Source organism: Cupressus sempervirens, chromosome 3 (genome assembly GCF_028749045.1).
Source record: "Cupressus sempervirens isolate cs-2001-9-10 chromosome 3, ASM2874904v1, whole genome shotgun sequence".
NCBI classification, from domain to species: Eukaryota; Viridiplantae; Streptophyta; class Pinopsida; order Cupressales; family Cupressaceae; genus Cupressus; species Cupressus sempervirens.
This window is the reverse complement of record NC_143120.1, coordinates 529,374,859-529,396,863: the sequence shown is the minus strand read 5'-3', so window position 1 is coordinate 529,396,863 and position 22,005 is coordinate 529,374,859. Positions and strand designations below refer to the sequence as shown.

The window sequence follows — 22,005 nt, the reverse complement described above, 5'->3', positions numbered from 1 at the left end:
TCTTAGTCAACATTACCACCATGGATGTAGGGACTAAGATAGGGCTCCCTGACTCAATGGTGGACAGAACCACGACAGATCTTCATCTGACTGTGGTAGGTAAATTCCTAAACTTCTGACCTTCAATTAATATGGTCAGGAAATGGGCTATGGGGCAATGCAAATTGAAGGGCAGTGTTTCCACCTTTGCTATGCCGAGCAGCCTTTTTCTCTTCAGGTTTACGGTTGTTGAGGACCTGCCTAAGGTCCTTGCGAGGTCATGGCTTTATGGAAAACACCCCCTCACTGTGGCTAAATGGAAGCCAAGGTTTGACCCAACAATGGATCTGCTATGCATGGCTCCTATTTGGATTAGGTTGCATGGGCTTCTATAGGAATATTGGGATGGGTAGATTTACCGTTGGATCAGGGACTCATTCGGGAATTTCATAACTGTGGATAGCGTCACTCTATCTAAATCTAGGTTGGTGTTCGCTACATTCTGTGTTAATGTGGCTATAAACAAAACCCTCCCCACTTTTGTCATCCTAAAGTCCAAGTTTGGGAAGCACATTCAAGCACTGGTTTATGAAAGCGCAACTATGTTTTGCCAAAAGTGCAGAACTAGGTGTCACACTATGAATACCTGTAAGCCAAAGGAACAAAAAGCTAAGGAAAAAATCTCCTCATTTGGGGTTGTCAATATAGCTGGAGAATGTTTAAGACCATTGAACCCCAGTGCGAGGTTGTCACCAATAGCTTGGAAGGAGAAAATTTAAAATCGATTATGGTGGTACCAGATGGCCCATTGGAGGAAGGGATTCAAAAAACCCCTGTCAAGATGGACTCTGTATTTCGGATCCCGACCATTTGGTGGTCGAGGTTATGCAACATGAGGATTCCCCTAAGAATGACTTAGACAACTAACAGGTGCTGGTAGAAGTGGGAAGCACCATAGTTCTGATTTTCCACCCCAATGCGATTGGGGAAACCCAGATGAAGGAAGGTTCTCTGGATGAGACCCCTACGGTCCTAGTTGAAGCTACTGATCAGACCCTCATTGATCTGGTGAGTGTTAAAGATCTCTCCAAGTCTTTATCACTCACCCCCAAGGCAGGGCTTGCCAATGATCTCTAGCAACAGGTGGAGGAAACTTCCACAGATGCTAGCACTGATGAGGAAGGGATGTGGAAAACACAAAAGACTAAAGACAAGAAGATTGAAAAATCAAATGTGGATGAAAACTCTACAAGAGGAAAACCTAAAGAAAAGGTAAGACGCCAAAAAGTTAGACACGCATCGCAAAGGTAAGAAATCATCTTCCTCTCGTGGAATATAAGAGGGCTTAACAGCCCTAAAAAGCAATTTGCTATTAAGCAGTACATTGTTGAGCACAACATGGATATCCTTATGATCCAAGAAGTTAAAATGACTTTTTCTAACTTTTCCAAAATCATTAACAACCTCTGGCCAGGGGCCATGTTCTTTTACTTTGAATCCAATGGTGCCTCAGGGGGTATTGCCACACTCTGGAACCCATCTAGACCCAATGGTTCTTTCCTTTTCTCATAACTACCTTTTGGCCTCTATTGTTAAAGATCAAAACCATTGGCAACTTTTCAAAGTGTACACCCCTAACACTAGGGCTGGTAGAAAATCCCACAAACCGAGGGGGAGGGGGGGCCTCTCTCCATACCTGTTTATAATGATTGTTGAGGTCTTGGGAAGGAACATGCAACATCTGGAGGATAACAAAATAGTCAAAGGCATCAGACCAGCCTCAACCCTCCCCCTCTATTATCCAATAGTTTGTGGACGACACCTTTTGCTTTGGTGAATCCTCAATGGTGGAAGCTAGAGAATGGAAATGTCTATTGGATCATTATGCCGAAGCTTCGAGTCAAAAAATCAACCTTCAAAAAAGCAAATTCTTCTTCTTTAATACAGACCATGATACTCAAGGCAAGATTATCAAGATCCTGGGATACCAACCTCCCGTCTACCTATCTTGGCCTCCCTCTCATGGTCAAGGATGTTACGTCTAATTTCTGAGACTCTATCCTTGAGAGAACTCAAAAGAAACTCGCAGGGTGGAAAGGAAAACTCCTCAGCCATGTGGGTAACTATAGCTCCTAAAGTCTACCCTCCAAGGTATTCCGGTCTACTTCCTTTCCATCTTCAAAATCTTGGTGGTCATGGCCAACAAACTGAAAAGGATACAGTGCAACTTCCTATAGCTTGGAACTGAAGATTGAAAAAAGCTCTCCCTTATTAATTGGCACACGGTCTATTCCCCCAAAAAAATTGGTGAATTGGGTAAAGAAAAATCAGAAACACCAATAGAGCCCTCAATTGTAAAATGGCTTGGAAGCTAATGTTGTTAAAGGAGGACTGGTGCAACATCATAGGGTGGAAGTTTTAAGAATAAGTTTAAGGATAGTAATCTTCCCCAAGGTTTGGAACAACATTACCAAATGTAAAGCTCTCTTACAGAAAGGTCTAATGTAGCAACTTGGAAATGGTCAAATAATTAACTTTTGGAAGGATAACTAGAATATCTCGCTTCATTTGAATATTGCTAAGAATCATAACTTAAGTACCATGTTAACGCAAAGACTGGGAGAAAAAGTGGAGGGGTACATTAGTAATAGAATGTGGATCAATCTAGGCCAGGTCATCAATAATCAAGGGCTGCATATCTTCGCCCAAAAACTGACTGAACAATTGAAGCACACTAGGATCCTGGAAACTAACATGGAGGACAAAATTCTTAGGGCCCCTACGCCTTCAGGATATTTTTCCACTAGATCGGCTTACGATCTCACTCTTGCCCCCACTTGCGTTGGAATTGAGTGGAGAAAAATTTGGAACAAGCACCTCACCCCCAAAATAAATTTATTTTGGTGGACCCTTATGCATGGAAAGGTTGTCACCCAAGACAATCTTATTAAAGAGGGCCTTTAGTCTACCCAATAGATGTGTTTTGAGTAAAATAGAGCAGAAGACGATTAACCACTTATCCACTATGAGGTGTCTATTACTATTTGGCATCGGGTTCTCAATAAACTAAGGATCAACTAGACGATGGATGTGGATCTCAAGCAATCTGTTTATTGGACCAGTTTCTCTAATCGCCCCCTTTTTGCTATGCTTTGGAAGTTGATCCCCCAGCATGTTTGTTGGTGTATATAGAAGGAACAAAATAATAGGATACTCGGGAGGAGGAAAATACCCCTCAAGTTACTTTCAATCTGGGTCTCAAAAATGCTTCTTGAAAATGTAAATGCTAGTTATTGGAAATGCCCAAATTCACCCCCATCCCCAACTGAAATTGAAATTGCTAGGGAATAGAACCTTCTGCAAGGATTCAATCGAATTGACAGCTCCAAGAAATTGCCCAGAGTTAACACCAAATGGGCTCCACCGTTGGCTGGGTGGTACAAACTTAACTTTGATGGGGCTGTTAGAGGAAAGAAAAAGGCAGGAGGAGGAATTCTAAGGCACTTTAAAGGTAAATGTTTGGCGGTCTATGTGGGACCTCTCGGAGAACACACGGTTAACCAAGCTGAGGGAATGGCGCTCCTTTGGGGCCTTAATTTTGCTATGGCTTTAGGAATTACTAATATTAATGTGGAGGGTGATTCCAGAGTTATTATACAAGCCATGCACAAAAAGACTAGTGTTGGGTGGAGGGTCAGTACTATCCTGGATGATGCCAATGTCCAAATGCAAAGATTTCAGAACTAATAATTTGGTCACATATACAGAGGGAGACATGGTGTTGCGGACTTAATGGCTGCCACTAGGCTGCAAATGGAGGGGTTAAGGTGCTGGAGGGAGGAAAATCAGCTTCTGTAGGAGACAAGGAACCTTGTAATGAGGGAGGAATATAAGGGTATAGACAACCATGCATAACACCATCAATCGGTACACGCGGCAGCGTCGTAAGGGAAACAATGGCTACCCTTTGTGTAGTAGGTATATTTTACAATTCCGAAAAGACACTTGGCAAGCTACTATTATGAGCTGAAAAGGCAACTTTGGGCTTTTTTTCAAGATTTATAGGCACAAACTTTTAATGATAATTGTATCATTATGGAGAGATTTGATGATCTTAAGTATTTATTCCCCTAACTTCGCCTTAAATTATAAAGGCAAGTGGGATATTGATTATTTACACAATATTAAGGGTTAGCACGAGTACGGCTAGGCCAATGACTTCTCTATAGACTATTCCTATCACTTTCATCATGACATTATAAGGAAAGGTTACAGCAGCATTCAAAAAGGCTTTTTGAATCTCATTTGGGCTATTCTGCAAAAAACCAGTTTCAGAATTTCTTTAAGCTCTTCCTGCTAGAGACTATGGGTGGCAATAAGCTCCACATTGAGCTTAACAGAATTGACAGTGCCTTTAGGAACAATGCGAAGGCCATGTTTGTGTGTGAGGAAGGTGGTCTGTTACAGTTCATGGAATGCATGTATGGTGGGCATGATGAGAAAATTTCAAAGCAGTTTGTTTCATCTTGGAATAACAAAAAGGTTACAGTGGGAGGCCTAACGTTCGAGGTCAACAAAGATGTCATATCAAAAGTCACGGGCCTGGCCATGGAGGGGAGAAAATGGAAAAAACAAGTAAGACTTCTGACTACGATGCCCTCAACCAATTCTTCAATCCCCCAGAGGAACAAATTAAAAAGCAAGGCAAGTTCAGCAAGGAAGATTCATCGAGCGTTTGGAAGGATATTTGCCACATTATTATGAAGTACTTCACTCTTGAAGGTAAGTTTATTGTTTAACTTCTACTACTTGCCTTTTCTGAACCATTTCCGCCACAAAGTCTTAATTTCTATTTTGTTTTACCTACTGCATTCCATTGAGGGCACCATTGAGGCTAACAAAAAAGACAAAGATAATGTCATTTTGCATCAAGGGTTACTATTTAGACTTTATAATTTTCACCGTGTGCTTTGTCCGCCAGTTAGGGAACCCATTGTCTCTCACGCGGTCATCCCCTCTAGGCCCCTTGATTTCAGCCCTTCCCATACTGGCAAGAAAAGATCCAAAATGGATTTTCCACCTGACGATAAATCTAGCGAGCTCACAAAAAAAGGCAAGTGTGAGGTTTATGCTATTGAGTCAGGTGATGTTATTGAAATCCCTGGAGCCCATAGGTCTAACCGGCTTGCCAAAGTTAAGTGTAAACAGGCCTTCAAAAATGTTGGCGGGTCGGATTCCGATAGTTCTGTGGCTAATTCTACTGAGGAAATTTCTGGCAATTCCTCTAGTAAATCCTTGAATTCTCCCCTCCCTCTAATGTCAAAAATACCCCTACCCTCCCCCCTCGGAGTCCCAAAGAAAAAACCCTGCCCCAAATCCCACACCCTCCCCCCTCGGAGTCCCAGAGAAAAAACCCTGCCCCAAATCCCACCCCCAATCCCTTTCCTGTGCAGGTTGTGGAGAAGACTAAAGAAGCTATTGGCTCGGCTGCTAGTAGGCTACTTGGCAAAATAAAGGACAAAATTGGTAAGCATGACTCGAAAATTCGAGAGCTGAGAAGGGAGGTTGACAATTTCAACAATCGTCAGAAGGACTCAAACAAATTTGCTATTAAAGTTATGCATACCTGTTCGGTGACCCTTTGTGATCTCCATGACAAATTTACTAGGACTAAGCTAAAGCCAGGTGAAGATTACAATTGTCTTCCAGTCCCTCAAGGAAGAATGGACCTCCACATTGTTGTCTAAGTGGTTGGGAAAATTCTCGTTTTTTTGCTTTATGGGTTTTCCTAGTTTTTTCCTCAGCTTGGATGGCTTTAGAACTTTTACCCACCCTATGTGGCGTAGATACTTTGTTATTATTATTATTTTACTATATGACATTACCAGTACTATTAGTACACTGAACTTTAGGTTTTTGGTCTTTGATAGAGTCAAGATAGTTGTTGTTTATGTGCTGAAAGTCACTAGTGCTATTAATGTGTTATTAATATGCTAGTTTTTTATATGGGCCAGCAACCTCTTGCTGCTTTTAATGGTCAAAAACCATTTGACTTGCTGTGGAAAATCTCTCTCTTATCAATCATCAAGGTATGTTTGAATGGTTTTCTTCTTGGAGCTTTGTAGATAGAAATCCAGCTTGAAATGGCATTGTACGGAGCTCTGAAATTTGACAAAATAACATCAAGCCTTCCTTTCTTACCAATGCCCCCCAAACGTAAAATCACAACTTTTTGCAATTGTATGAGGACCATCTTCTCGAAAGACCTTATCCAAGCAATTGTAGAATTTACCAATTAATCTCCATTGCTTGCAGCATTTTCAATGCTAATCCATCATAAGATTCTTACTCTACATGGAATAGTAACTCTTAAATTTGGATCTCCTCAACACAGCCTAACTGCTCAAAATTTGCACCAATGCCTAAGGCTCGTTGATACTTCCCTAAGCTTCAAATGACTAAAAAGAGAATTCAGTGACCATTGTTGGCCTCTAATAGCTTATAAATGAAAACCCTGTTTTCTCTCCAAAATTAATTTTTATAAATATATCATTCATATAATGAATGTAGATGATTCTGTCAGTTCTCACATCTTTATTTTCTGTTCCAATATTCCTCATAATAATTGGTCGATTGACACACTAGACCTCTTGTAAGAAATTTCAGATTTCAATATTTTGGGCCAATAGTCTCATGCTAGTTGTAACCATAGTAACGTGACTCGCTGCAAGTCACCCGGGTCAGCGAGTTGGGCCGCTGAGTCATCAAATATCTTATATTTCTATAAGGTATTTCTATTAATATAGCTTGGCTCACCGAGTCACGACCAAGTCCAAGCCGGGTCATGAGTTGAATTGCCCTTGCCGAGTCAAAGCCGGGTTAGAGTCTTGTTAATTTGGTTGTAACAATGACACATCAGATAAAAAAACTATTGCTCAATGGTCCTATCAATGTTGATGTCAACAATTAAATACCAAAGAGGGCAGAACTGAACCCTGGCACTGTACTTGTCAGCATGCCAGTTGACAACCTTTGGCCCCAAACACTAGCACTCTACTTGCTAGCATCAAGGCCTTGCCCAACATGCTGGCTGATAGCCTTTGGCCCCGAACTCTGGCACTCTAATTGCTAGCATCAAGGTCTGGCCCAGCAAGCTAGTTGACAACCTTTATTCCCAATGAAGGCTTATGGGCTCAAAGTTAAAGTCAGACAATGCTTGGGGTAAGGGTGGCAACACTTTGACCTAACTTACTTCTTGTGGCATTGCTTTCAGTATACTCCTAGAACAGTTCACAAGATAAAAATATTCTTGAACCCAAAACCTAAATGCTCCTGTCAATGATCTACCTACTCTCCATTGTGGCACTATTAAAAGCAAAAAAATCAATGACCTATTCCTATGGTAAGTTTTAGAAACTTACACAATAGCATTCTACTAAGCTAGGCATGATAATATGTTGCTTAGCTCACCCACTTCTTTCAAGCTACAATATTCAAACTTCAATTTTGGTGACAAATTGACATTTCCATAAACCCCAGATTCAAGCACAACCAAATATATAATGGGGCATGGAAGCTCTTCAACAACTCTTGCAAGAGATCTAGAGAAGCCTTAGGAACTAGCATCTAGGCTCTCATACCACACAAAAAGTATAATGAGGATTAATTTTACTCCATAAAATAATTTAAGACATAATGGATGAGATGGGAAAAAGGAGAGTTGGGGAGGAAAGAGAGAATGCACATGTCATGCCAGCTTATAATCAAAAATTCAAATCACACACAACCCTCACATAAGATACCTGCATTGACCTATGGAATTATCAATGTAAGCCCAAATAAACCTAAATCCCAAGGTACCCAACTTTACCCAAATCAAATCTTATAGCAGCAATTATCCTAAGGAAACCACTATAATTTGGTTCAAGGATTTAGTAAATGAACCCTAATTTTTATCATCCCAAAAGGTACAGCCACAAATAGTTACCAAAGCAATTGGCAATGGGGTTTACCCCAGATAAGCAATTTGTCTCTACCATTATAAGTTCAAGTACAGTACATTACAATTACAAATGACAGTTTTGCTTTTCAAGTTTTTGGTATGGAAAACATTTTTTTGCAACAGTCCAACTTCAAGCTTTCTTGATAATCTTGCTATATAGATAAGGTAGAAGCTTATTTTCGTAATTAACTTTTGGTAAAAGCTAACATCATCAAAGAACATATAGTAAAACTATTACTAAAGAAGTTAGAGAAAAAAATGAGGAAAGCTTTGAGTGAAGTTTCAGTAAGGATTAAAAGCTAAGTTACCAGATTCTCTCCAGCAACCCTCAAAGTCTGGTTCAATTCTGTACAAAGTCTGGTCCTTGTCAAATTCTCTCCAAATTCTATTGCAAAGCTACGAATTTGCTGCAAATTCAGTCAGAGGAATCTGGGCAGAATTTGCAGTGAACTTTGAAGAATTTACTATCTAGACCTGGGCTGAATTTGGTCTCAGAATATTTTTTTAGACCTTTTTAAAGTGTTTTTTTGTCCTCCCAACCCATTGTGACCACTAAAAATACCAAAAAAGATGTTTATATGTTATTTATGCATTTTTGTATGAAAATAAAAACTTTCTTATAAAGGAAATACAAATTAACAATAGGTGACCTCTAAATTGATGATTATAGAGGAATGTCTTTAAAAAGATATGATATCTTTGAATCCGGGACTTCAAATTTGTATCTCAAATTTTGATATAGCTGGGTTAGAAATGCCCTAACCAATACAAAATAAAAATTCAGATAACTGCACTTATCTTTTGACAATTCCTTTCAATCTCAAACTGTCCCCTTGATATAAAAATATTTTCCATGCATGTGACCAAGCAAGTGTATCAAGTCATATGTATAGCTAAAGGATGCAATTAATGTCCTATTGAACTGAAACATAGATTTGGCGGTGTATTTTGCTATGTTCCTTTACTGTTAGCAGATTCAAGTATGGATTTATTTTTTGTTGCATACACTCACATACATATTTTTGAAAAAACATAGGTTTTTGTATGGATGAACCCAAAATGAATCTGAACGCAAGCCCAAAAAAAGTTAGACGAATTTCAAACCGAATCTTGAACCCACATCCATAATAGAATCTGAACCGGCAACTTAGATAAAAAGGATCACCACATTTTCTAGACAAGTCAAGCAACATTATATAGAAAGTGAGACTTGAAGACATATTCCAATGAGAAAACAGATAAGAAAAACTTAATCAGTAACTTGATCTAAGATTATCTTATGAAAGAAGCAAAAGCGTGTTTTTAATGACACTACAAACACATGACAGAGTTTAGTAATCTGGAGGCAAAAAACTGCAGAGCTTTAGCCCACCTCTAAAGGATCTTAATGGATAAAATAGGTATACCATTCATGCTTTGAGTAGCAAAGTGTGTTATGTAATACAAAGCTTACTACTAACTTAATGAAAAGTCCTTAGTTGTCGACTCGTGAAACAAAACCGATTCGGGCACGTGAATTGGATCCGTGGATTCGGGAATTTTTTTTCCCAATCATGATTCATGAAGGATTCATGTGTATAAAAATAAATATAAATATATATATATATATATACACTAAAAAATAAGACCAATATACATAATTCTAAAACTAAATCATTTCATAGTATGAATCTATGATTCTAGTATCGATCTACGAATCTAGTATACTTGATAATTGATTTATTTTCACAATTATAAAGAAAATCAACACATTCACATTGAATTACTGAATTACAAAATGAAATCATGATCCTTGAGGATCCGCAGGTTGTGGCTTGGATCCTTGAGGATTTGAGCTGGATCCTTGATTCTACTTGTGGATCCTCAGCCTGTGGCTTGGATCCTTGACGTATCCACGGGCAGCATCAAGGATCCTGCCGGGGTCTGCAGATCCTAACGCATCCACAAGCTGAATCAAGGATCCTGCCCGGATCCTCAAGGATCGAATCCGAATCCGGATCCGGCCTGTCTTGGACGAATCCGACAACTAAGGAAAAATCACTAGCCATTACAATAACCCAAAAAAATTTAAAATATATATGCTATTGGCACTTCCATTATTTCTTATTAAATATCTTTTTAATAAGAGCATCAAATTATGTTTTTCATAATAAAACAATATTGATGACATGTAATGTCCCTTTTCAGGACCTTTACTTATTTATTTATATATATTTTCCTCCCTATTCTGAATGTCTATTTCTCAGGTTCAATATTCCTCTATATACTTTGTAATCAAAAAAGGTGCCTTCATTTGATTAATTTGTTATATTATTTAGTACTAATAATACTATTATTATCATGTTATTTTTATTAATATTAATGCATATTATATATGTACGTCAATTTATATATTTTGATTATTAATTAATCATTATATAAAATTATATTTATTTGTTTTATAGAATAATATTTAATTATCATTTGATTCATTTCCATACTATAATATTATTATTATCATGTGATATCATGGCATGATTATAATGTTATAATTTATATCATTACTAATATTATATTATTATTGATTTTGTATTTTTATTTATTATTATTATTCATTAATATTTTAATTATATAGATATTATTTTGACAGGGATATCACAACATATCCCCCATAGAAACAATAAGGATGTCCCAATTTTAAGAGAATAGATGATCCACATGGAACTTTGCATTGAAAATTGCTGGTAGAGGTGAAGTAACAGGATTGAAACTAGTGAAATGAACCACTCCTTATCAATTATCACTGTTGGAGCTTGCACCTGCTTACTAAGACTTCCTAACATCAAACCAGTCCCACTATAATTTCACTGAAGAGTGCTTAACCATGAAGTTTTGGCCACAATCAAATCTCCTAGGCAAGTTCACTAAATCATCCTGAGTCTAGGTCAGGTCCATTTAATATATCAGATTCAGATTTTTAGGAAACACCCAGACATTGTTTCATTTTCTAAAACTACCATTTCATCCAACTGCAACCTTATGTCCCAACCTTCTCTGATAAGTCTGATCCAAGTGTTCTTAATTTTTTTGTCTTTTAAAGATATGAATTCATTCCTCTAAATTTTCAAATATTTTTTTAATATACGCATGCATTTTCACATGCCTACCCCCACACACAAAGTTCTTCTAATGCAGACTTGCTATTTTTCCAGCAATTTACTCATTCCTCAGGAAATTGAACTTTTGAATTTGAGAACTAAGCTGCTTAGTTGCTAACCAAATAGTATGAAAGGGTTATCAAACAGCAGTCATTTTTCGTGTTCTAATTATCTCTTGTTGGCAGACCTCTTGGTTCTTGAAACAGCTTGCACAATTGCAGTGGCCCATCTAATCGATATTGTTGCTCTTGGCTACACTTGATTTGTGAAGTCTCTGATTCCACCCTCCTTAGTAGTTATCTAAGAATAACAACTGAAATTTCTCTAGTATATTTAAGTTTATCAACCTTATTGACTCTCACTAATCCTACAATTGACATGCCCTTGTTTATATTGATGATGAAAGCCTCTCCATCCTTGAGCTGGCCATTTTTTATTTTCTTTCCATGCAGAGAATACATTCCTTATAGATATGTAGGATCTCCCAAATATGAACCTGCACACATCAAAGCCAACAACATCTACCTCCAATTCAACTAGCATCAATGGAAAATATGATTTCACATTGCTTATTCACTTGCATCTCTGCATCAATATTGTATTTTGATATGAGATGGATACCAGATACAGCTCCCAACACAGCAACTCTGCCAGATATGACTTGTCCATGCTCGTCCACATCTGCTCTGCCTCACAAAAGCACAACCTGGCAGCAAGTTATCTTCCACCACTTTATTTTAAGTTGTAACAAATAAGAACATAGTAACATTAACTGCATTTTATTTGCCCATGACTACTGATGCAAACTCCTGTTTTCGTTCACGTCCAAACCTGAGCTGACTCCCACTTGAAAGTGATTCATACAATGAAAAACAAAAATTAAATTTTTTTGTCCAAGTCATAACCAGTTTACATTTTCCTTCAAAATCATACAGCTTCATCCTCAGTGCCATTCCAACAAATACAATGGATGCCCACAGTCCAGTCTATGTCTCACACAGGCCTACACAAGCCCTCATGCTCTTCAAAGCTCCAACTAGAAGCCAGGTGTGCACCTACTAATTTTGCTTTGCATAAGACAGGAAGCTTATAATTACATGATGCAATGAGTAAAGTAGACTAAAGGTGATCTTTGACCAATCTCTCAAGAAGCTCTACATCATATTAGAGTGATAGCATTTCAGAAAACACAAAGCCACAAACAGGCAACACTGTCTCATTGTTATTGTGCCTGTTAAAATATTATGAATTGCCCATCAAACACTATAAAAAGATATTGCATCTGCTTCACATCAGCTGAAGATTTTGAAGAACATTTGATTAGATAAGCGCGTGCCTTGATAGTAAGTAGGTACTAGTATCAATTGACAAGTGCCTCAGTGAAATGCAATTCCACAGGCAGCTATATTAGTGGGGTATATAGAGAAGCTTGTTGATATGCCCATGAAGACTTGTAGAAAGACCAAATCTGGCAAGTTTAAAATGAATCCCATCAACTTTAAAACAGCATCTCCGGCCCTGTAAAAAGTTCAAGCTTCAGAACAGGGATTCTAAATTGCAACTTTGTCATAAGTCCTCATTGATTTTTTAGGAATTTCAATGGCAAGCACAGAGCCAAACTGAATTATACATGCAAAGCCTAAAAAGGAAACAGTGGCTCATGTTCTGGAGATCTAGTAATACGAACTTGGAAAATGTGAATAGGACGCACAATTGTTTCTTAAATTGCCACAGTAAAGTGTGGACTACATTCATAATGATGTATACGCACAAGCTTACCTTGCTATTATAGCTAGGAGAATTAGTTTTCATGCAAAATCCTGGCAGATAAGAAGCCAGTATTGCCATCCTCTGTTACCTTCCTTCCATGTCCCAATCTCTATGATTTGGCAAATAGTGTCAGTTTGGATACATGAAACTATTTTAGTGATGTCCAGAAATCCACAACAATGAAGTGATAGGAAACCACTTTTTATTCTATATAGGTGTATTGGAAGCATTGCCTAAAAGAGGTGTTTACAACTTTCCTTTTGTTTTAAAGCCTGTAATTGCACTCTTGACCATGATATTAAGTCCTATTTTTAAAATATCAAGGGCAAGGGATCCAGCACAAATGAATTTTAACTACCTCATTATATTTGTTGATGATTGTGGCTGTCATAGAGATCTTATCTCTGATTTTATGAAATAGAAATATGATCGTTATGACCACTATGGTCATCTTCAGCTGAACAAGACATTTGTAATAATATTTGAAATGATATTATATAAAGAGACTTGTCATTTGTCATGCGAAGAGACATGAGTACGGAAATATGAAGAGTTTTTTAATTTGGAAAATGAAGAGACCTTCAGTTGTGTTATGAAGAGCCTCTCTATTCTTTATATATATTGCATCAAGCAAAAAGCATTGTACTTGAAGACTTTTATCATCAATAAAACAAATATTTTGCTGGAGTGGCTGGGTTATTCCCTTCAAGTGGAAGGGTTTTCCAAGGATAAAGTTGCTGTGTCTTTTGTGCTATTTTTCTAATTTTCATATTGTTGCTTATCTTTATTTCTAGGCATTACATTAACATGGTATCAGAGTTTCTGATAACAGCAGTAAAGGAGAATGTATAAGGCTATTTGTGTTTGTTAAAGTTTGATAGCGGCTTTATATTTCTGAACACCTTCAAATAGGAGGTCCACTCAACATAATATGACAGGTGTGAAATTATTTTGTGAAATCCCCTCCATTGTTTCAGGCGAATACTGGACTCTATACCTGGTGCGTGGAAAATCTTCTGCAAATCATTGAGGGAATTATAATTAAAATTTACTTTTGGTGCTGTTTTGGAAGTGCACGAACAGAAGCTAGTCAACTTGGGCAGCAGTTCTATTTCCTTTTCGAGTCTAGTTGTTAGTTAAGTTTTTTACAAAAGAAGTCTAGTTGTTGGTGAAGTTTCTTTACAAAAGAAGTGACCAATACTTTGCATTGAAGGTTTTTAGTTTTCATCAGATGTCATTGAATCTTCTGTCTCTGAGTTTGTTCAAAGATTACTTGGCAATGGAAAAGAATACGATGTTGGATTAGATGTAAGGATATCTCGGTTAATAGATTTCTTCTAAAGATCAATTGGGGAAGCTCTATGTGTTTATTCAGCTCGATCTTGCTGCTGGTGAAGCTCTTTGTATTCTTTGTATGCTAGTAAAGTTGTTCTTCATTGAGCTCCTAATTCTGTTGAAGACTTCTACATATTTCTGACATCCACTCACATGCATCTGTTCTGGCTTCATAATACGCTCACTCTTGCGTCAAGTTAAGAATTGTAATCATAGTCATTGTGTGATGACATTGTCTTTATAATGCTGTGTTGCCCTGCAGCATCGATTATTGATGTGGTGGCATCGTCTCACTATATGGTGATGTCTTACCTCTGTTATATTCCTCAGAGGCTTTATGAGTCTCATCATCTTTTTTGTTTGTTTGGTTTGTAACGCTTATCAGTTATTATGGAGTCATCGACTCAATCTCTTGTTCCCTCAATAAACAATCATCAGATATTTTTGCAATGATATATTGATACGGGACATCATCTATTTCTTGGGGGCAGTCAGGACTTTCTGTATTCTTCATATTGGTCAGGCCGCTGATTCTTTAATATCATCGGTTGATTCTTGCAGTTGTCATTTTCCTTATTATTAAAACTGTCGATGTTTGCTCTTCAAGTTTGGGCCTTTCGTGAGATGCAGCAAAGTATAATTCTGATCGTGTGGCTTTTCCAAAGGAATTTTGGTGAGAACATTCACAAGGAAGAAATTTTGGGAATATGATGAATCTCATCCCGCCTTCCAGAGGGCTGGCTTTATGGAAGCCTTGCAAACCTCTACGGAAGATTTCAAGCTGCTGTTTGTTTACTTGCATTCGCTGGAGCATCCAAATACGATGTGTTTTTGCCAGGATACTTTGTGTTACAGTTTGAGCAATTAGCAACAATTGTTCTAAGGTGAAAATCTTTCTTGGCTGGGCATCAGAGTTCTTGTTATCGATGTGTGAGGTTTCATTGCAGACTGGGCCACGTTGTTGGTGGTTGGGCAGAAGAAATTAAGAAATCACTCTTATTGGGCAACTCATTTGATGATACAATGGGGTTGATTTTTCAATGGGAGCTAGTCGTTGGAAGATAGTGGGGGCTGGTAGATGAGACTGATAGATGCAGATCTACTGAAGCTTGCTGGGCAGATCCAGGAATTAAATTGGAGTCACGCAGATTTGCTTTCTCTCCATCAGAAATTGAAGCTTATTTATATGTTAATCAAGCACTGCCTATGTGAATCATAGGTTGATTTTAGTAATCTCTCTTGGTTTCAGGAAGAAGCAATGGGATGAATATTGCTTTACATTCAGAGGGAGATGTTTCGGCTTTAGAGGGAGGTTACATCAGCTCTCTTATTATGGTGATCAAAGCTGTCCCCGCTGAGAGAGGAGTCTCTGTTGACAGATAATCTCAGTTGTTAATGCATTCTTCTCTGGGAGAAGTTTGAGGTGAAAGCCCTTGATCCACCCTCTGCGCTGAAGCATGGTGGAAAAGCATTCTTCTCTAGGAGAAGTTTGAGCTGAAAGCCATTGGTCCACCCTATGCACTGAGGCATGGTGGAAATGCGTTCTTCTCTTAGAGAAGTTGTGTGGTGAAAGTCCTTGGATCCCCTTTCTACACTAAGGCATGGTGGAATGCATTCTTCTCTAATAGAAATTTGAGGTGAATGCCCTTGGACCACCCTCTCCAAAGAGGCATCGTGGAAGACGTGTGCTTATAAAGTAAGTATGGTGAATTATGTTATTCTGAGATAACATATTTTAATGAGAATCTATATCATTAACATCTTTGGTTGCAGCCATATATGCCTGCCTTACTAAAGATCTCTCTCTTGTTAAGGAGTGTTGAAGATTGCAGCTACAATACAGATATTTATCTCTGATTTTATGAAATAGAAATATGATTGTTATGACCATTATAGTCATCTTCAGCTGAAGAAGACATTTGTAATAATATTTGAAATAACATTATATATAGAGACATGTCACGTGTCATGCGTCATGCGAAGAGGCATGCGTATGGAAATATGAATAGTTTTTTAATTTGGAAAATGAAGGTACCTTCAGTTGTGAATTGAAGAGTCTCTCTATTCTTTATATATATACTGCATCAAGCGAAAAGCATTGTACTTGAACACTTTTATTATCATAAAACAAATATTTTTCTGGTGTGGCTGGGTTTTTCCCTTCAATCGAAGGGTTTTCCCAGGATAAAGTTGTTGTCTTCTGTGTCATTTTCAAATTTCATATTGCTGCTTATCTTTATTTCTGAACATTACATCAACAATATTCATCACTAAAACTAAATAATTATAGATGAGCTACAAATGGAAAAACAATGTTGTCATTCATGAATGCAAATTATGAATAGCATCAAACATGAACTGCATACCAAAACTATTTCTTAGTTAAAACTTAACATATTGCACAATTTAATTACTCAGACTTGGTGCAGACTCAGCAGCCTAAAATAAAAACTCAGGGAAAAGCTCGGCTAGGACTGGGGTTTCAAGTCTGTTTTTTTGCTAGTACTTAATAAAAACTCACGAGTCTTTGACTTGGACTTGCAAGGGACTCGGCTCACAAATCCAAGGCAAGTCAACTTGGCCAGGCAAAAGACTCGAGAGTCCGCCAAGTTTTCTTACTACAACATATAGCATTTAAATACATTACAACTTGTTCAACAGGTAGCCATGTAATTGTAAAGTGATGCATTTGTATGGAAAACAACTCAAGTTCAAATCCCCATATGACAATAAGTCAACCCACAGCTGGGTAGAAATGTGTGAGCAATATTACATTCAGGACTAGGGCCTATTCATCTAGAGCAGATCTCAACCTAATGAGTTCTCAGTACCCTTTTAAGTTTTAACAAAAAAAATAGTACATTAAGACTTAAAATATCTATTCAATAGGAGATTGAGATCTGAAATTGTTATGTGATGAATATACTATGAGAAAGATTTCTTTGACAGTATATTATGGTATCTGAGGACAGGTGATCCCCAAATAATACATATCATAAGTGGAATCAGGTAGTCATTAAGTGGCCCCCACAAAAATGCAAGATAGGAATGGGGTTTATGTGATCTCCATCAATCAGTGAAGTATGTTACAAGTCAAATTATTTACCAAAGACAGTTTAAAGAGAATGATACTGGTGGAACATTTCCTCGTAACCTTATTTTGTAGAAGCAACATGGTTGGAAGGTGCAATTGGAATATTTTAATACTTTTAAACTAGAAAGAATTGATAATATGATTATTGTAGGTCTCAACACTATCACCAGCTACAAGACAATAGAATAAATATGTTCAAAAAGCATTTGAAAATTGAAATCAATGAACTTACACAGTGTTGAAAAGATAGGCCCTCCCATTTTTGCAGTGGAAAGACTGTGCACAGAAAATAGACAATGAAACTTCAAGTTAGCCAATCTATAACTTGATTCAAAACAGGAAAAAACAACAATTAAACTCAGTCATAACAGACTATCAATTTTAAAATTACAACATATTCTCATTAATAATCATATATTTATTAATGCACTTCTATTTTACTTTATATAACTGATCAAAATTTGATAAACATAATTTCAATCACAATAAACAATGACAGTAGTTGCTATGAGGTAATGATCTAATAGTTTTTTAACATGTGAGGAAATTTCGGATTTAGTGTAGAACTGATAAAAAGAAAGAGATTTAGTGCAAAAGTGTTAAGAAGAAAGAATTTCAGCATGTGGTACAAACATAAGAGAGAGTTTAATTAGCAAATAAGACAAATGAATGTATTTTTACCTTTGAGATTAGTTCCTCAAAGAGTGCCAAATGACTGCGGCAATACTTGCAACTGTATGTCCTTCCATCCAACTGTACAAGGAAAAGCCTTCCCATTTATATCCCCAAGTCTCTTTCCTTTATATATTTCTCAGGCTGAAGGAATTATTTGTTGCAATCTCTGCTCTGGTAAAATGACTACATATGATACCTCACTTAATCAAATGTCCATGTTGATTGGACATGTCCTCTCTTCAGGAACCACAAAGGTAAAGGTAGACTGGTAAGCTTTTAGAGGTAATACTGACCCAGGTTAGGAGGAATGCAGTTAATCAATACTCACAGTTGCGTGCCTCCAAAGACAAGTCTACGAACGAGCATTCGTAAATGGTTGAGCCCAGACTTAAACAGTTCAAAATACAATACAATCAAGTAACATAATAAGAAATTGCATCATCACCTGTGAAAATGCAATCAAATAACATCTTGAGAAATTGCATCATCGCCTCGATGTAAAATAAAATAATATAGCACTGTGTATTAACTACTGGAATCTTCCATTCTATTTAACTGTGTAATGCTGGCTGGTCAAATGGCATACGCGGTCAGATGAGGACTAAAGGGGTATTGCCATATAATGGATAAATTTTGTACATTACCATGAGGAAAAGGCTAATTAATTTTCATTTAGACAAGATCTACGGTGCTGCATTAAGGGAAGTTTCTGGGATTGAAAGTAGTTTACAGGTATAGATAGGTTGTTGAAACTTTCTCATTCAAAATATATGTATTATATAACACTTATCTGCAAAATATCTTAGGGTATGGAAAATACTTCCCAGTCATGAAATGGATGGCAGATTTTCCTCATTCTAACCATATGTATTACAGAACACTGCTGAGACACAGACAATTCACAACTAACACGAGATAATTTGGGGAATGTAAAGACACGCTTTTTGAAATTCTGTTAATCGTAAAATTTCTAATTTTTGATAAAACGGGTTCATGAAAATAGAAAATTAATTAGGGATTGCAAGCGACATAAAATGCTCAATGTGCGCAGACCAAGCTAAAATGCTCAATCCATGCATTGCATGCAGTCTAGTGCTCCTAGCAATTTAAATTTGATCAAACTGTAGAAATATTATACAGCTCTTATAGTCATTAATTCTTGTAAAACAAGCAATTCAAAAGAATAATTCCTAGCCAGAATATTCATTAAGCACTTAGCAAAAGCTCTCGTTTTGGAAAGAAAACCACCATAAGTAGTGTTAGTTTGTGGCACGTTAACCTGGCGGTACAAGATTTCAATCACAATCCGAGAAAAAAACATGGAAGCGAGTATGCAAATGAGAATTTCATTTACGCTTTATACTTACAATTTGCCAGGAAAACTTGTAACAATCTCAGACACTGCTAAAGTGCTCCCCAACTTGAAAATTACCATCAAAACCTACACGGATAAAAGTAAAGACAGTATCTTAGTTAGGCCTTCAAAATTAGCATTGCTTAGCTGTCATTCCAGCCAAATCGCTACTCCAAGCACCATGGCTCAAGTTTACAAACGATGATGCCGAAATTATGAATTGCTGACAATTGAAAGGCATTTTTAGGCGAAACATAAAACCCCTATCACACAAACCAAAGGCATAAATCCCACGGCACTTTAAGAATATGTTTATGCCAACAAGGTGGTTGAGGGTTCCAACCCCAAGTATTAAATAGGATCAAGGATTGATAACCCAAAGCTATATAGGGGATAAAGCAATCTTACCAGAGTAAAACTGTAAGAAAATAGAGCAGATGAACCAAATTAAGGTCTTTTTCTTCTATCCCATTTCGCTAAACGAAGACATAAATTGAGAGGAATGAGCGGCACAAACATGGATGGTAATGGCTTAAAGCCCACGCTTCTTGTGAGAATGGTTGCTTGTCCGGCGCGAAGATGTGTAACTGAATAACGTGTTAAGCATCTATTTAGTGCGATCTGCGGGGATTTGACCCGATGGTGAAGAGGGAATGGTCGATTTTTCCATGTTTGGTACGTTAATCTGCCTGGATTTGTCACCCGCCTCTTGAAGCAATGGAATGCTTACTATAACTCCTCTCAAAGACTACGATTCCTCAACTCTACTATTACTTGAAGCAATGGTTGTATAATTACTTGAAGCACTCTTCTATTGGTTTTGGGAATAGAGTAGGAAGAATAGAATATGAGATTTTTACCCAAGACTATTTATGAGATACTAAAAAAGGATCTTATATAATTGCAACCTCCAAGCACTTTCTATTGGTTTTGGGAATAGAGTAGAAAGAATAAAATATGAGATTTTTACCAAAGATTGTTTATGAGATACTAAAAAAGGATCATCTTTATCATTCTATATATTTATTATTATTATTATTATTAAATAAGGTCATCTTATCATTTTATATATTATCAAATAGGATAATATTATTATTCTTATTATTATTATTTTATATTGATTTCAATCATCTTATTATTATTTTTTATTTTATATTGGTTTCAATCATTTGTTTGTTTCAATAATTGTAATAGTTTTCTACTGAGAAGGAGCAGGGAAGGGAAAGAAAGGAGGGGCTTGTGAATGAGAGAGTGTATGAATGTTTAGAAATTATTCTTCTAATAAAATTATGTTTTGAATATTCACATGTTTTTGGAAATTCATTATGGATTCCAATGACCAATTTCATTTTCCTTAATGTTCGTCTTCATTCACATATTCATCAACCTCAAACTAAGCTTGTTATTACTATTTAAGTATTAAAATCTTGTCTCAACTTGGTGGTTGCATTCTAAATTTGGAAAGCAACATATAAAAGTGATTAGTTTAGTACAAAACAAAATAAAAAATAAGATTGTTAAATTACTAAGTCCAATTTGTTTGTGGGTTGATGACTTTGGATGTTTATGTTTTATTTTGCTAAATGTAGATTTAACTCCATTGTATAACACTCAATTAGAATGAGGATGGATTTGGAAGTAAAAAGACTTGCATAAAAACAATGAAGAAAGTGCTTGCATTTATAAATTAAGGAAAGATCAACTATTAGAATTAAAAAAATTGTAGTGCCCCAACTCGTTAGCAAAATATTAGGATGTGATAAAGAAAAAATAATTATTCAATGTATTTGATGAATAATTTGTGTGTATGAGGTTTTTATTAAAACACAAAATTGACTAATGAATGAGAAGTTTCTAAATGAAGACTAAAATAAGAAATGAACATTGAGATCCTCGAATGAGATTGAATTAATGTAGAGCAGGAGTTAAAAAGAGTTTATGTAAGGGATGAAAATGGATAGTTAGTTCTCATTTAATTAAATTGATATGATTAATTAATTAAAAATATGAATTGTGACAAATAATAATTAGTGTGATGATTAATACTAAAAAAGTTATCAGTAATAAGATTAATTTTATTCAAAAGAGAGAACATTATATAAGTAAGTACATTAAAATAAACTTGAAAATTCTGCGATGGAGCCTTTGTGTTGAACAATCCATCAACAATCCATTTAAAATAAACCATAATCTCTAACCATACTTGCAAAGTCAATTTTAGAGCTCTTCCATTGTCATTTACAGAGGTTTACAAAATTTATAGAATTACAATATTTATACCATAAATTTAAAAAAATAGTGCAATGAAGTTGTAATGCCCCGCTTGGGAACCCAAAAGAAATAAATCTAATATGTTACAAAGTTTACAAAACTAATTTTTTTTTAATTTAAACAACATCAAAGTAACAATGTGAAAGCAATATACACATACACAACATTTACACAAATGCAATTACAATACAAATTTCATTCCTGAAGAGTTCCTTCACATTGAGTCACGTTTGAGAAAGTTTTATTAATAAGTTTAAGTCTCAATTACAATGTCCATAGTAATAAAATGAAAAAACACATACATAATCTCATATACACATACATAAAACAACTAATATGATAGAGTACATTCAGATAACATCATCAACTGCTCATGTCATAGGATATG

General features: G+C 36.4%; 1 protein-coding gene across 9 annotated transcripts in view; it reads right to left on the bottom strand.

The window, feature by feature from the left end:
- The window catches only part of LOC149567495 (protein yippee-like), a 29,759-nt gene extending 9,629 nt beyond the window's left edge, over window positions 1-20,130 (bottom strand). Inside the window, exons 1-5 of one of the 9 annotated variants that reach the window (XM_089820691.1) lie at window positions 19,755-20,130; window positions 19,360-19,433; window positions 18,321-18,437; window positions 17,999-18,229; window positions 17,550-17,593 (exon numbers count right to left, since the gene is read on the bottom strand). In XM_089820691.1, the coding sequence (XP_089676817.1) occupies window positions 17,550-17,593; window positions 17,999-18,094 (140 nt within the window). In that variant the 5' untranslated portion in view covers window positions 18,095-18,229; window positions 18,321-18,437; window positions 19,360-19,433; window positions 19,755-20,130. Of the gene's footprint in view, window positions 1-17,549; window positions 17,594-17,998; window positions 18,438-19,359; window positions 19,434-19,754 lie in introns of all 9 variants that reach the window. The other 8 variants (XM_089820692.1, XM_089820696.1, XM_089820694.1 and 5 more) reach the window with 8 other exon arrangements.
- Window positions 20,131-22,005: the final 1,875 nt, after the last annotated feature.